This window comes from Oryx dammah, unplaced genomic scaffold, assembly GCF_014754425.2.
Source record: "Oryx dammah isolate SB20612 unplaced genomic scaffold, SCBI_Odam_1.1 HiC_scaffold_28, whole genome shotgun sequence".
In the NCBI taxonomy this organism is placed as follows: domain Eukaryota; kingdom Metazoa; phylum Chordata; class Mammalia; order Artiodactyla; family Bovidae; genus Oryx; species Oryx dammah.
In genome coordinates, this window is record NW_024070212.1 from 28,411,880 (window position 1) to 28,429,594 (window position 17,715).

At 38.3% G+C, this 17,715-nt stretch overlaps 1 protein-coding gene across 2 annotated transcripts in view; it reads right to left on the reverse strand.

The window, feature by feature from the left end:
* Positions 1–17,715, reverse strand: part of MAGI3 (membrane associated guanylate kinase, WW and PDZ domain containing 3) — a 252,719-nt gene that overhangs the window by 51,009 nt on the left and 183,995 nt on the right. For both annotated transcript variants that reach the window (XM_040231001.1, XM_040231000.1), the window contains exons 7-8: positions 5,927–5,984; positions 1,835–1,929 (exon numbers count right to left, since the gene is read on the reverse strand). In XM_040231001.1, coding sequence (XP_040086935.1) covers positions 1,835–1,929; positions 5,927–5,984 — 153 coding nt within the window. The remainder of the gene's footprint in view (positions 1–1,834; positions 1,930–5,926; positions 5,985–17,715) is intronic.

Consider the following 17,715-nt stretch of genomic DNA (forward strand, 5'->3'; position numbering starts at 1 on the left):
CATTAGCAGTCACTTCTCATTTCTCCCCAACCTGCCCTCACATCCTAACCTCAATCACTAAGCCACTTTCTGTCTGTAGACATGCCCAATCTGGACATTTAATATAAATGGAATTATATAATATGTGGTCTTTTGAATGGTTTATTTCACTTAGCATAATTTTTTGAGGTTCATCTGTATTGTAGCATGTACTTTATTCCTTTTTTTATCACCAAATAATATTCCACTATACAGATATATCACATTTTATTTATTCACTGATTTGTTGGGTTGTTTATACTTCTTGGATATTATGAGTAATGTTGCTGTGAACACTCATGTACAAGATTTTGTGTAGGCAAATACATTCATTCCTTTTAGGTACATATTGGGAATGGAAATGTAGCAGTTACCATGAACATATTAATATTATAACTACTTAACGTTCTGAAGGATTGCCAAACTTTTCCAAAGTGGCTGCGCCATTTTACATTGCACCATCAAGGTATGAGGGCTCTGACTGCTTCACTTCCTTGCCAGCACTTGTCACTGTCTGCTTTTTTTGGTTACAGCCATCCTTGTAGGCATAGAGTGGTCTCTCACTGTGGTTTTGATGCTCATTTCCCTAATGACTCAAATTCACAAGGCTGACTTGTCCCCCTGCCCCTCAACTTGCTCCTTCAAAGCAAAGGTGAGCACTCCCTCTTTTACACCACCACTGAACCTTGTATGTCTCTATTAATAACAATGAAAACTATCATTTTTTGGCCACCATGTGCCAGACATGTATTTGTAAGCACTTTACATGTATTAACTTGCATACACAGAACCACCTTAAGAGGTAGGTACTACTACCATTCATATTTTGTATTATTAGATGAGAAAACAAACATTTTAAAAACTCACCCAAGGTCACACAGCTGGGGTTCAAACTTGCTCTGTCTCCCTGTACATTTAACTACTAACACAGGATGGCATCGACCAGCATATATTATAACCATCAGTTTCCTGTTTTAGACTGTAAACTTTGAGGGTAAGACCTGTCTTACTCTTCATTTTTTAATACCAGGTACCAAGGAAAGCACTGGGCATATAGAAGGTGCTCAAAAATATTTATTAATCTAAAAATATTTGCTAAATCAAAAGTAAAACTTAAGGGAAGGGACTATATTTTTGAAGAGGGGCTATAAGAAAAAACTGTTTCATCAGCAACTGAGTGAAGAATCTACTAGATTATGATGATAAACATCTTAGTAATGACAGAGAAGGGGGAGGCAATGAGGGATGAGTAGGATGGAACATCCTGGACATCTTTTACGAAATACACATGGCTAGGCTCATCAGAATCTCAGGACCTATGCGTTTTAAAAATGTTCCTCAAATGATTCTGATATTACTACTGCCCTACTATCCCAGTTGAGAATCAATGACATAGGCACCCAATATGGTGGATTTGCTTAGTATTTGTTCATATCAGTTAATAAAGAATCTTGAATGGTCACTAATGTTAAATCTAAGCAATTAACTTGGGAGAAGCTCATAATGAATCAAAGATCTAATACTGACTTGGCCTTAAACACTAGAAAACAATCCAATTCACAAATTAAAACCTTGCACCCATAACAAAGTTATTCAATCCCTTCTCCCAACAATTTCACACTTTCTATATAAGCAGCAAGAGAAAAAAAACCTCAACATTTTCAAAATGGCCAGATGTTTTATTAAGATTATTCATATCTTTACAGTGACAAAAATTAGACAGTCTCTGTTGATTTTCAAAGTTAAAATTCACTTCTATTATTTCAGCATATAAATGTCACAAGTTATTCTTAGAAGATAGAGGTAAAAGTTCTACCTGGTTTTGAAGACCCAGTATCAGTCTGTCCTAACTGCTTTTTCCTTTTGGCTTCCTCCACTGGATTTTCAAACTGAGTTTTCTGGTTAAGGTGACTGTAAAATGTAGACAAATATGCATTTCAGTTTAATGTGAAAGAGTTACATATTTTAAAATAGACTCTCGTATCATTCCATCATCACACGTTAAGGGACAAACAGGTATCCTTATGCTATGGAACCCAGAGATGCTGACAAGTCATGGAGGAAGAGCTTTTCAGCAGCTAAAGAATGACCCACAGAAGACGCCTAGAAGTCAAAGTTGCTGAAATGTTTCATACAGCTTCTCTATAATCATTTCTAATACTGCTAACAACAGCTTTCAAAACTATAAATGAAGCCCTCATATATGATATAGCTAGAACTATTGGCAATTAATCAGTTAAGTTTTTTTTAAAGGCAGTTAATAGTAGGAGGGTTTTAAGTTTCTCTGAAGTGAAGCAGCTGTGAAGATACTTTTGAAGAAATCTGAGTACAGATGCCTTCTAGAATTTTACTATTATTTTTCCAACTGACTCACCCACATCAATTTACATCAAAAAAGCAAAGTGACTTGCTTTTATCAAACTGTTATCACAGACCAACTCTTTTACAGTTAAATTGCTTCAAAATTATATAATAACTAATTACATAATTATAAGTTCAATTCTTTTTGACAATTTAGGAACAATCATAACTAACTCTTTGAAAGCATACAAGTCTGGTGGAAATCAGAAAAGTATGGGGAGACGAGAGGCAGGCCATTAGATGACAGTATTCAATACACTATGGCGAGAGTATGTTTCACAGAAGAACTGAGCATTGGTTAACCTGGCAAGCCAGTTAACTGTAAGTGGATTAAGAACGCAACTACTATATGAAAGATGCTTAAGACTGCAAACAGGTCTAATACAGAAACAAGGGGGAATTATATTCTAGCACTTCTACACTGCAAACACATTTCAGCCAATTGAAATTCATTTCCCAGCAGAATCCATTTTAACAAGAAGTGACATTACTAAACATCAACAATTAAACACTAAATCATGAGAATTTCAGATTATGATTGTCTTTAGATAAGCTGAATATTACAAAATCTATATACAAATAGTCATACAACTTGGATAATTTCTTTGCCACTTGTGACCATTAATGGGGATGGAGGAGGGGTTGACAGGGAGAAAAAAAAAACCCTTAGAGCAAGGTACCCTAGCTTCTGAGTATGCTTCTCTATGCCTTTTAGGCTTCTAGTGCAACCCTGCAACAGATGTAGGTATTCAGTTTCAGAGCTCTAAATATGGCAAGTTCTACGTGACATTCTTTGGGTTCTGATTTCACTAAAACTCAAGTATGCTTCTGCTTCTTACTATGAGAAAGGACCTTATCAACTGAGTTAACTGTTTAACCTTCCACGAAAATGAAAATATTTGGTGTTAAGTTAGGTACCATTTTTAAAGTTATTTATTATGTACTGATAATTTACATATTCTTGAAAAAACAAAACTAGAAACTGACACTTCGAAAAGAATAAACCTGTTTAGAAAGAACTTTGGCTTACTTGAACATCATCAGTTAGAATGACTCACTTTGCCGCCCAGGCATTAATACATAAAAAGGAGTAATTTATATTTATACTCTTTGTAATGTGTGGGAGAAGAGAGTAGAAGAATGCAAATGAGTAATCCCTTTCCTGAAAAGTCTTTGACAAAAGAGTGTAAGATTTTAGAGAAAAGAGTAATTGCATCTGTCACCTTAGACTACCTAGATTAAAATGTCAACCAAAAAACAAAACAGTAAAAACACTCTCCCTTTCCTTTAGTTACTTATACCCATAGTATTATTAACATGTAACAAATTTTGTTTTCTGTAAAACCAGCTATGGGAAGGGAAGAGAACATAATAGATTATCAGAAAAAGTAAACAAGAGTAGCAAACAAGCCTGATTAAATAGATAATATATAATTTGAAATTTCATCTCTATTAAAATTTTGTATAAATATATGAGAATTCATCTCCACAAACAAAATCATTATCCTTCATGAAAAGTTAAGATATGAAAAGCAGATGCATATTTTGACTGTGTCACCGAACTGTAGGAAGGCAATTAAAGAATACAATAAGACAACATTTCTAAAGATATGTACATTCTTATGGAAGGCCTTCCATTAAATTTTGGGAACAATTTTATTTCCAAAAATAAACTAATCCATTTCAGAATTTCATCTTCTAAAATAAATGCTTACCCCAAAAACCTGCCATTGCAGTTGGTGTTACTACTATAAGGCTCTTGCCAAGAGCAATCATTGCGCCATCTGGTTTGACAAACTAAGAGAGCCAGAGAATAGCCATTCAAGTAACAGTTTTTTATCTCCATCAGTAAACTCACTGCAGATTACTCTAGTTGAGATTCAAAGCCTAACTAATCTGGGAATCAAGCCACACTTCAGAACTCGGCTGATTCCATACTAATGTGCATCTTGAGTACAGCCTGCTCTTTCTTAATCTAATAAATTACCCTCCAGTAAAATGAGCTCGTCTGGGAACTATCATACAAAATCACATCGCTGCCACTGCTGTTGCTTCTAATCAGGCTGTTTCACATGCCTTCATGACAGCTGGGAGCAGGTCACTTCAGGACTGCCCTGAAGTTGCTTCAATATTAGTACATCCTTGTTTAATGAGAACCAGATCATTTAGCGCAAGATTTTATAACAGGCAAATGAATTTCACCTCTTGACCACGCATTCACATTTGTTGGAATGGATACTAAGAGAATGAGAATCATTATCTCAGAAATGTTCAGCAGTGTTAATGGCAAATGATAGTTGATGGAAGCCCAATTTGAACAGACTAACTATTAGGGGGAAATTTACCACAAATTCTTTTCAGCTAGCCTTCAAATATTCCTTTGACTTGAAAAATGGTTATTTTTTTTTCTTTTAACTAAATATACTTTAGAAAAAAGTAACAAAAGAACTGCTGTATACTTCTCACATCACAGTATCGGAAAGATATGAAATAAAATTAACATAACCTTTTAATGGAGCTGTTAAGTTATAGATCTAAGGGTCAAACTGAGTTATTTTTCTTAGGGTATAAGTTAGACTTTATCCAAAAATCTCCCTAAGCACAGTGACTCAAGTAACAGCCTACACACTAGTATAAGAACTAGCATTATAACAGGAATCAGTTATTCACTTTAGGGAAGTGGCATTCATTTATGCCAACAAATGATGAAAAACTAATCAGCAATCATAAAAACAGAAGAGGTTCATGTTCACCATATTTCCAGGTAATAACATTTTGCCTTCACTACCTTGGCAGATGGTGCAGACTCCTAGTTCCCAAGTTAACAGTAACCTCTCTGATCTAATTATTTGCCTGGTAGTAGATGACTGAGGTCAAAATTCTATCTATATCATCTGGAAAGAAAGCAATCCCAATGATCATAACAATGTAGCAATTAGATAAATGAAGAAAAGGGAAAGAAAAATCAGCAGTTGATGTTATCCTAATTTCTCTGGCTAACATAGGCAGGTGTTTGATCCTCTATTCCAACACAGATTTACGTTTAAATTTAACTATAACAGCTGTGTCAGAAGCAACTCTCTTTCACCTCCAAAAAGAAAACTAAGTTTTCCTTGATTAACTCCTTAAAAAAGAGAACAGTTGTAATCATGTACTTGAAAACTTCGGATCACTCTGATACAATGCCCTTAAAGTCCTTTCATCACCTTCAGAATCACGCAGGTATGCTGTTGAAAGTGACCTTACTCGTTCACCTTTCGTTTTCTACCCACTACTTCTCTTTCCAGAGGCCGGAGCAGTACTGATGACATCTCCAGCTATTAATCATCTGAGCAACGTACCCTCGCTCTCTATCTTTACTTCAAAGCCAACCTCTAGGGAGCACAGGATCAGGGAAGTAAATGCCCACCGTCCCGACCTTCTCATCCCCCTGGTGGCAAAACCTGAAAGTGGGATTGCAGAAGCGTAAGGTACTTGGTTCACTCCCTAAAGCTATGCAATGAAAGGGAAACATTTGGGAAAGCATAAACGGAGGTAGCGAACTTACTCAACATAATACGTCCCATACTGAGGATCCTCTATTTTCTCCCAGCCGTAAGGGAGTTCTGTGAATTAAAAAAAAAAAAAGAATTGAGTGAAATGCCAGTTTCAAAACCAACAAGAAAAGAATTTACCAAGTGAATTCCCATCTTTCATTACACTGATATCTGGGAGACGGTAAGGTAAGAACTCACTTTCAAAATACAAACACAGTTTGACTCGAGTGACTTCTTCAATAACTAGTAAATGTCTTAGCAAGTAATCAGAAGCAGAGAACAAAAGACAACATTAAACTCAAAGGTGTTTACTTGAATCATGAGTCATAAAAATGCTAGGTATTCTAAAAATCACCTGGTATAATTATTTCATCTAAATAGCTTTATAGCACTGATGTGAGACACAGCCTGCAAGTCAATAACAAGCAGCTTGTGAATTTTTTCACTATGATGCAAAGGAATTGTCGATTATTTCTGTTATCATATTCTAACCCACTTCTCTCCACAGAAAAGCCCAGTCTTGGATTTAAACCATTTCAAGTGGGTAATTTAGATTTGCTTAAAATCTAAGAAAATACCTACTTTCTCTTGAAATAACAAGATCTAAGTGTCTGAAGGAAAACTACGCAGTGCCTTGTGTAGAATCTCTATTTGTGTATGATCACAAAGAAATATCTTACATAGAATTATTATGTACTATTGCAAGTAAAGTGACCAATAAAATATAATCAGAAAAATTAAAGGTAGTTGAATTTCTGATAGCTAAAAAAGAAAAAAATTTTGGTCTTTTCAACATAAACTTACCCTGTCAAGAAAGAATCCTCTTTCCCTCCCACTCTGTCTGTTTTCCAAGGTAAGGCTGCTGAAGAATCTTTTTATTAGTCAGACATGGTTTAAGTTGGCAGGAGTGTTCCTAGCAGGTGGTTTTTATTGCTATCAATTATACACAGGAGCTCAGCAAGGAGGAAGTTAAATCTACAGTTGTACTCTATGATGAACATTCTTTGATTCTCAATTTCTTGTAGACTGTGTTTCTGCTACAGTGAAACACAGACACATATGCATACATATACAAATGACACATTCTAGGCAGCAAACAGGCTTAGAAAATATCAAAGAACTTATTAATTTCATATCATTAAGCTGCAGTACAATGTATCCACTTTGTAAGAAAAAAATCCCATTGAACCCGATAAACAGTACAAACCGTTATGCTCTAATAAAAAGTATTATTCCACATTCAGGAAAAAAGAAGAGAATAGATGACCAGCCTCTTAATGAAAAGCTCTGAATCATCTCCACCCCTTTTCCCCCAGCATAGTTCTCTGCCTATGTATATAATATTAACTGGTAGCTTTGAAGTCTGGTGAGCTTTTGCGGTTTTCCTTTGAAAAAATCTGGTTGAAATGTCTGAGATGGAAAAGATGAGAATAGCTGAAAAGTAACTACTATGTGAAAACAGATCAAAACAACTGAGAAGAACTGGGATATACTTCAGTTCACTTTGATCCTCCACAGCTACAAGGCAAACAATCATCAATTAAGTACAATATTTTATGACTCATGTTAACAGAAAAAAGAACAAACAGCATCACTCATCACCCAGTTCTACAAGGGTTAAGTTGCAACCCACTGCATCCTGAAAGCAATTCGGGATGAAAAAATAAAACAGGATGAGGTGCTCTGTGCTTTGGATAAACGGGTCTTAGAAAATTAGATGCATTATTGAAGGAAGAATTTCAGTGACCCCAGTGACTTTTCTTCCCATACACAGAAAAGTACTAAGACCATTAACTTGAGATATCTATCTGTTCTTTGTGATTAGCAGTAATCTTTTACTAAAACGTATGCTTGACTACATAGACATCCTAACCAAAAAATTCATATACATCCTGGCTCCTCTCCTAGCTCTTGGAACAGATCCTCAGAGTTACTGAGTGTCTGTTCCCTGGGGCATGGTCCTTAGTTAGACCCTAAATATGAAACAACTCTCCTTCATGTTGTGTGTTTTTCTTCAAGTCAACACCAAGCAACTGCTACATGAATAAAAGTATTTGTTGGATTGTATGAACAAGGAAACTGTGAAAAATGCTCTATAATAATATTACCAAAGCAATATCATGGAGAATTTCCTATGAGAGAATTTTCTTTAATAGAAATTTTCTTGAAATAGCATGGGAACTCAATTGTGCTATGTAAGGATGAATTCTACAACGGTACCACATCTGTATTTATGCTCTGTGAGAATTTTGGAGAATTTAAGCAACTATAAATTCAAGGGATTAGCATTAAAAAGCAGAGACATTACTTTGCCAACAAAGGTCTGTCTATTCAAAGCTATGGTTTTTCCAGTAGTCATGTATGGATGTGAGAGTTGGACTATAAAGAAAGCTGAGCGCTGAAGAACTGATGCTTTTGAACTGTGGTGTTGGAGAAGACTCTTGAGAGTCCTTTGGACTGCAATGAGATCCAATCAGTCCATCCTAAAGGAAATCAGTCCTGAATATTCATTGGAAGGACTGATGCTAAAGCTGAAACTCCAACACTTTGGCCACCTGATGCAAAGAACTGACTCATTTGAAAAGACTCTGATGCTGGGAAAGATTGAAGGCCAGAGAAGATGGTTGGATGGCATCACCAACTCAATGGACATGAGTTTGAGTAAGCTCCAGGAGTTGGTGATGGACAGGAAAGCCTGGTGTACTGCAGTCCACAGGGTTGCAGAGTCGGACACAACTGAGCGACTGAACTGAACTGAATCAAGCAACTATAGAGATAGTTGAAATATTCCATTTGCTCCCTGAAAAATTCACTAAGAAGGATGTATTAATGCCTAATAAGAATAAAGATCAACAAATATATAAATATATTTCAGTGTTAATGTGGAAGTTGAGTCAGCATTTTAGTTAGCACTAAAAGAAGCAACTAACAGATAAAGTACAGTCTTTTCTTTAGGAGAGTAAACAAATTGCTAATTTATCTTCTGGATTACTCTTAGTAATCACTTTAAACCTTCACATGTGATAAGATCAGACAGGTTTTTGCAGGGTAGATTCATGCAGTTAAAGAAGTGATTGTTACTTGCCCACTTAAAATAAAGGTAATAAAACCTAGACTAAAATACCTAGCAATTTTTTATACTATCCAGTGAGTCAATTCATTTACTGAATTTCTCCCCCTTTTCTTTCCTTTATTTTGCCTTTCTTTCTCCTCTTCCTCCCCTCTCCTTCCTTATGCAAAAACAAAAACTAGCAACACAGTTCTTGACATCAAGGAGTTCATAGTCGAAAAGTGAAGACAGAAAAGAGAAACGATATAGTGAAATAGAAAGTGTGAAGGCGTTAGTTGCTCAGTTGTGTCCAACTCTGCAACCCCATGGACTATAGCTTGCCAGGCTTCCCCATCCATGGGATTTTCCAGGCAAGAATACTGGACTGGGTTTCCATTACCTTCTCCAGGGGATCTTCCGAACCCAGGAATGGAACCTGGGTCCCCTGCATTGCAAGCAGACTCTTTACTGTCTGAGCTATCAGGGAAGCATAATAATGAAACAAGCTTTTGAGGGAGAGCTGAGGAATACCACCACTTGCTTGGTAAACCAGTTATCAGAAAAGTATTCTAGAAGAGAGTAACGTTTAAGCAGTCTTAAAGAATGAGTTGGGATTGGTGAGAGGGAGGCCATTTCACTGATCAAAGAGCACTGAGGGATTAAAAATGGCTGGCATTTTCAGTAATTACAAATAATTTGATAGGACTAGAGTGAAGTATGTATGCCGGGGGCTTGTCTTATAATAGGAACCAAAACACATTTCTGGAGTGCTGGGTTAAGGAGTTTGGCCTTTATTTTGATGATGATGAAACTGATTAAACTGGACTGTGACATGATTAAATTAGATCTGGGGAAGTTATGGGCAACAGTAATAAAGGATGAAATAGATGGAGTGGAGTGAAAATAAAGGCAGGCAAATAAGAAAATCATTAATAGCCTAGATAAGAAATTATGAAGGCTGGAGCTAAGGCACTGGTAATGGGAATATAGAGAAAGAGTGGATAATAGAGACAAGCAAGTTGAAGCAACAGAACTTAATGACTAGCATGAAGATTGGGGTGGGGGGAGGAGGTCAAGATGATACCCAGGTTAATGGCTGTTTAAGCATAAATATGATACATTATAAAATATTTATTGGATACCTATGGAAACAGCTGTGAGAAGAGGAAAGAAGTATTAATTTGCATTTAGAGGCATTTAGACTTCCCTGGGGGCTCAGATGGTAAAGCGTCTTTCTACAATGTGGGAGACCTGGGTTCGATCCCTGGGTTGGGAAGTTCCCTGGAGAAGGAAATGGCAATCCACTCCAGTACTCTTGCCTAGAAAATCCCATGGATGGAGGACCCTGGTGTCTATGGGGTCACAAAGAGTTGGACACGACTGAGCGACTTCACTTCACAGGAGACAGACATCTGGAGGAGGAAGTGGAAACCCACTCCAGTACTCTCGCCTAGAGGATCCCATGGAGAGAGGAGCTTAGCAGGCTACAGTCCATGGGGTGGCAAAGAGTTGGACATGACTGAAGTGACTGAGACAGCACAAGAGACAGATAATAAGAAAAAAAAAATGATGAGCAACCCTGGACACTTAAGAGATGGCATATTTTTTAAAGTCAGAATTGATAGAACTCGATACTTAGCTGCAATGAAGAAGATAGGGTGAGGAAAAGTTGAGGATGATAACCAGTTTCAGGCTCACAGAACTGGGAGGATGTAAGGTCAGTTGGTGACGGCAGGAAGTGCAGGTATACAAAAGACTTAACTCAGTTTGGAAGATGTTGCATTTGAGGGGCTATGCAACATCCTTGTAGCGATACCTAACAATTTCTTGGAAATATGAACCTGGTCCTGTCCTCAAAAGAGAAACAGAGGAAGATAAAAGATCTGGGAGACACTGCAATTAAAGCTATGGCAGTGGACAAAATTACTGAGGTAAGTTGTGAATAGAAAAGATGGAGAATAGAAGCTTAGGAGCATTACCAATTTAAGGAGCAGAGTAAGTAAGAATGGGGGAATGGAGTCAAAGAAGATAGACAAGGAGAGCACGGTCAACACGAACAAATGCTTTATAAAGCTGTCAGGACTGCAGATAGGGGCTAAAAAGAGTCCACTAAATCTGGCAGTCAGGCAGGTGATTATGGGTAACATTAAAAAAACCAGTTTCACTGGAAATGTAGAGGGCAAAATTCAGCATGTTGCTGCTGCTGCTGCTAAGTCGCTTCAGTCGTGTCTGACTCTGTGCGACCCCATAGACGACAACCCACCAGGCTCTGTTGTCCCTGGGATTTTCCAGGCAAGAACACTGGAGTGGGTTGCCATTTCCTTCTCCAATGCATGAAAGTGAAAAGTGAAAGTCAAGTCGCTCAGTTATGTCTGACTCTTCGCGACCCCATGGACTGCAGCCCACCAGGCTCCTCCACCCATGGGATTTTCCAGGCAAGAGTACTGGAGTGGGGTGTCATTGCCTTCTCCGAAAATTCAGCATACTGTAGTATTAAAAGAGTAAATTGTGGAGTCCTTAAGAAATAGCCTTCTTGTTTTGTTTTGGAAACTCAGTTGTAAAAAAAAAAACAGCAGTTTGAGAACTCTGGAAGAGAAGATAGGAAAGACCTAACCTCTTCTTATATTTTCCTATTTTAAAAGCTAAAGCACCTTCCCCGTGCCAAAAGTTGACTCAAAAAGCAAAACAATTTCTGGCATATCAAGCTGCTGAATGATTCTAAAGCCCATGAACTTACCATTCCTCTTCTCCAAATAGCAATTTTCTTATTTAAATATATAAACTATAATCATTTTCTCATTGTGGAGCTCTATTCAACTGATAAGTTTCTTTTACTATTCTCTAAATTCTATAAAGGTATCAACATGAACACATTTTAATAAAAATGTCTGTAGTAAAAAATTTAATCTTTCTCTCATCATAAGAGAAAAGTAGTGAGTTGAAAGTAAAATGGATTCCTGATGTTGAATTTTTAAGAAAACCATTTAATTAACACATTAATTATTCTGAGTGGAAGACAAACATGTAAACTCATTAAACCATCAGATATGGTATAAAAACACAGGTTATGAATAGCAAAAGACTGGGGGGAAAAGGGCAAGTTTTAGGAACTATAAAGTTTTTCTAGATCTTAAATGTTCAGCAAAAGGCAAACAATATCTTAAACTATAAAAACTTACATTTAACAGACTGTTATTACTATCCCCACTACTAGCATCTACTCTGTGCAAGATACTATGGGGACTACAATGTAAGTTAGATATAGTCTACTCTCCAAATAGCCTATTGTTGGGCTATTTCTCCCCTATTCAGAGAAGAGACCAAGTATATGGCAAATGTGGTAACGACTGGCTGGGCATAAAACAAACAGGCTCCAGGTTCCAAATTTTGGGGTCCCCAAAGGGAAACAGAAATGCAAAAAAGCAAAATGACTGTCTGGGGAGGCCTTACAAATAGCTGTGAAAAGAAGAGAAGTGAAAAGCAAAGGAGAAAAGGAAAGATATAAGCATCTGAAAGCAGAGTTCCAAAGAATAGCAAGGAGAGATAAGAAAGCCTTCCTCAGCAATCAATGCAGAGAAATAGAGGAAAGCAACAGAATGGGAAAGACTAGAGATCTCTTCAAGAAAATCAGAGATACCAAGGGAACATTTCATGCAAAGATGAGCTCTATAAAGGACAGAAATGGCATAACCTAACAGAAGCAGAAGATATTAAGAAGAAGTGGCAAGAATACACAGAAGAACTGTACAAAAAAGATCTTCATGACCCAGATAATCATGATGGTGTGATCACTCACCTAGAGCCAGACATCCTGGAATGTGAAGTCAAATGGGCCTTAGAAAGCTAGTGGAGGTGATGGAATTCCAGCAGAGCTATTTCAAATCCTAAAAGATGATGCTGTGAAAGTGCTGCACTCAATATGCCAGCAAATTTGGAAAACTCAGCAGTGGTCACAGGACTGGAAAAGGTCAGTTTTCATTCCAATTCCAAAGAAAGGCAATGCCAAAGAATGCTCAAACTACCACACAACTGTACTCATCTCACATGCTAGTAAAGTAAGGCTCAAAATTCTCCAAGGCAGACTTCAGCAATACATGAACCGTGAACTTCCAGATGTTCAAGCTGGTTTTAGAAAAGGCAGAGGAACCAGAGATCAAATTGCCAACATATGCTGGATCATGGAAAAAGCAAGAGAGTTCCAGAAAAACATCTATTTCTGCTTTATTGACTATGCCTAAACCTTTGACTGTGTGGACCACAACAAACTGTGGGAAATTCTGAGAGATGGGAATACCAGATCACCTGACCTGCCTCTTGAGAAACCTATATGCAGGTCAGGAAGCAACAGTTAGAACTGGACACAGAACAACAGACTGGTTCCAAATAGGAAAAGGAGTATGTCAAGGCTGTATGTTGTCACCCTGTGTATTTAACTTCTATGCAGAGTACATCATGAGAAACGCTGGGCTGGAAGAAGCACAATCTGGAATCAAGATTGCAGGGAGAAATATCAATCACCTCAGATATGCAGATGACACCACCCTTATGGCAGAAAGTGAAGAGGAGCTAAAAAGCCTCTTGATGAAAGTGAAAGAGGAGAGTGAAAAAGCTGGCTTAAAGCTCAACATTCAGAAAACGAAGATCATGGCATCTGGTCCCATCACTTCATGGGAAATAGATGGGGAAACAGTGGAGACAGTGTCAGACTTCATATTTTGGGGCTCCAAAATCACTGCAGATGGTGATTGCAGCCATGAAATTAAAAGACACTTACTCCTTGGAAGAAAATAGCATATTCAAAAGCAGAGACATTTACTTTGTCAACAAAGGTCCATCTAGTCAAGGCTATGGTTTTTCCTGTGGTCATGTATAGATGTGAGAGTTGGACTGTGAAGAAAGCTGAGCTACGAAGAATTGATGCTTTTGAACTGGGGTGTTGGAGAAGACTCTTGAGAGTCCCTTGGACTGCAAGGAGATCCAACCAGTCCATTCTGAAGGAGATCAGTCCTGGGTATTCTTTGGAAGGAATGATCCTAAAGCTGAAACTCTAGTACTTTGGCCACCTCATGCGAAGAGTTGACTCATTGGAAAAGACTCTGACGCTGGGAGGGATTGGGGGCAGGAGGAGAAGGGGATGACAGAGGATGAGATGGCTGGATGGCATCACCAACTCGATGGACGTGAGTTTGGGTGAACTCCAGAGTTGGTGATGGACAGGGAGGCCTGGCGTGCTGTGATTCATGGGGTCACAAAGAGTTGCACACGACTGAGGGACTGAACTGAACTGAAAGGGAAATACAGGTTACTATATAGCTCAGTTGGTAAAGAATCTGACTGCAATGCAGGAGACCCATGTTCCATTCCTGGGATGAGAAGATCCCCTGGAGAAGGAAATGGCAACCCATTCCAGTATTCTTGCCCGGAGAATCCCATGGACAAAGGAGCTTGGCAGGCTACAGTCCATGGGATCGCAAGAGTCAGACACAACTTAGCGACTACACCACCACCATAGGGAAATACAGGTGATTTTGCAAAGGCATATCCAGTAATAGGGGTTGGGGAGTAACTCTTGGATTGAAACGCTTTGAACATCCCTGGAATATTGAATGCAACTTTGGTTACTCTATCTTAAGAACTGAAGTGGTTTGCCATTCCCTTCTCCAGTGGACCACATTCTGTCAGACCTCTCTACCATGACCCATCCGTCTTGGGTGGCCCCACACTGCATGGCTTAGTTTCATTGAATTAGACAAGCTGTGGTCTGTGTGATCAGATTGGCTAGTCGTCTGTGACTGTGAGCGCAGAACTGATGCTTTTGAACTGTGGTGTTGGAGAAGACTCTTGAGAGTCCCTTGGACTGCAAGGAGATTCAACCAGTCCATCCTAAAGGAAATCAGTCCTGGGTGTTCATTGGAAGAAATGATGTTGAAGCTGAAACTCCCAATATTTTGGCCACCTGATGTGAAGAGCTGACTCATTTGAAAAGACCCTGATGTTGGGAAAGATTGAGGGCAGGAGGAGAAGGGGACGACAGAGGATGAGATGGTTGGATGGCATCACCGACTCAATGGACGTGAGTTTGGGTAAACTCCGGGAGTTGGTGATGGACAGGGAGGCCTGGAGTGCTGTGATTCATGGGGTTGCAAAGAATCAGATACAACTGAGCAACTGAACTGAACTGAACCAATCTTAAGAACCATACAATTAAGATGACCATGTAATGTATTCTCCACTTTTGAGAGTGAAAGGAGACACTATTATTAATTATACTGGGACAGTAGGAATAAGAAGGATTAGTCCTTCACCAACCAAGGCATACAGTCACCCATAATGCAAAGAGCTTGAGGGGAACACACTTTCGCAGAGAATCATTTTCAATTTCCTGAGCCCCTCTACTTTGTTCTCCAAGGAAGAAAGAATGTCTTATTTGACAGGTGAGTTTTAGAGAATGAATTCAATGTGTCTGGCTCAGGGCCTTTTGGGTCCTCTTGCGGTTTCAGATGCTAGCCTGCCTGCAGAGAGGGTGCTATCTGGTCTTTTGCCTTATCTGCCTTGTGGGAGGAGCCAAACAACTGAAACAGAGGCTGGAGATTGAGTGCTTAAGTCTCCCTCTGGTAGGGGTGAAATATTAGTAAGCCCAATATAGGTATGGCACTAAGCCATGTTCACTCATCAGATGGTATTCTAATCTCATCTTTGTTTCCTGTCTTTCTTCTCTATTGACTCCTCACTAATGAATGAAGATGGATTTTTCTCTTTTCTTTTTCTGGCCATGAGCCATGTGGGATCCCAACCTGTCACACCAGGGACTGAACGCTTGCCCTCTGCATTGGAAGTGTGGAGTCTAACCACTGGACCACCAGGGAAGTCCCAAGACAGAATTATTATTTTTTGCTTCCCCCAGAACCCTAAGGAGATTAAACATTATTTTCAAGAAGGATGCCCAAAGGATAGGGTGGCTTCTTTCCTTCTTTTCCTCCTCCTTTCCTTCCAAACATTTAAGTCTCAACTGAAGGGATATATAGATAAGACAAAATTACTGCTCTTACAGAGTATAGGTATCTAGTAACAATGCAATGTTGTGGGTACTACAATAGAAACATGCTGTGCCCAGAGGCAAGAACACCTAATTCTGACCTGGAAGAGAATAGCAGAGGAGGCTACAAAAATTATATGTTTGAGCTTAAAAGGATAAGCAGATATAAGCCAAGTGGACACAGGGAACAAGGTTGGTTCCTGGCATAAGAAACGGGCCTGTGGCAAAGATAAAAATATGTCATATTTATGGTATGAAAATACTTTGAGAAAGAAATAAAGAACACAGTTCAGTCACAAAAAATCTTCACTACTTTCCCAAGGAGTCTAGACTTTATTCTGCTGACAGTAGGGAGCCATTAACTAAAATGGCCATTAACCTGAGCAAGGGAGAGGTATGAAGGCAGTTATATTTTAGAAAGAGTAATGGATAATGTAGCTAAACTTTTTAAATCATGTAGTCTTATCAATAAAAAATCTGACCATGTACTTCCAAGAGATTTACATATTCACAGACATAGATATACTAATCTACTAACATATACATAATAAAGCATATACAAAACAGACATTTAAATAGGAGATAAAGACTAAATAAACAATTATCCCAATTTTACCTCAACGTGGTAGAAAAGAGCTCTTATGAGGTGTATGAGAAGTGTCAGCTCCACCAGTTTCTCACGTTACCTTGGGCCTGCATATCTGTATTACCTTTAATCACCAGTGTCTTTGTAGAAATCCTTTTAAGCCACATTTTAACTTTGTGTAAATTAAAAACCATGTAACATGGTCTATAAATCCACTTAACTGTGCACAAGTAAACTGAAAAACTTTACAGGGCTCCTAACAAAAGCAAAGGAGTCACCGTCATTCTTCCTTTAAGACACTCTGAGGAGTGTGCACGATAATCTGACAAATAGAATGGAGCAGAATACCACTGCCAATCTGTATGTAAAATAGTAGAGAAGTTTATTTTTCCCCAATAAAAACATGATTCTGACATTTTCTTCCTGTACCCAAATTGTCGGAACGCCATCATTTATTTTACAGACCACTGGCATAAAAGATACATTGGAGAACTGTAGGGAAAAAAAGACCAGAATAATCCAAATGTGTGGTAGTTAGAGGAAGGGAGAGGATGGTATTAAAAAAAAAAAAGGCATGAATAGAGAATAGGGAGCATAGGGAGCTATATGAAAAAGCAAACATAGCAAAATGATCATTATAATATATGTATTCACTGAAAAACTCAGTTTTTCTATATGTTGGAAATTTTTCATAATAATATATTGCCAAAATATAGAAAAAAGAAAGAGCAGCAGGGATTGGAAACTATATAGGGGACAGAGTAAGAGGAGAAGCAGTAGCAAACAGGACTCAAAGGATTTTGCCCAGATGATTATAAGGATGGTACCTAAGAGAGAAGGCAAAATGTGGGGACTGTGGGAGAAAGATGCTAAATTCAGTTTTAAATATGTTTATCTGAAGTGCCAGTAGGGCAATCAAAAAGAAAGTCTCAAAAGTAGTAGGGTACACAGAAACAGGATTCAGAACAGAGGACAACACTAGAGATTCAGACAAGGAGACTAGCTACAGTAAGTTGATAGTTAAGGCTATGAAAATAAATACATTCTACAAGGGAAAACAGGAAAAGGCAGAGAACTGAACTGAAACAATCAGCTGGTAGGAAAATGAATGAAAGGGTGAAAGGGTTAG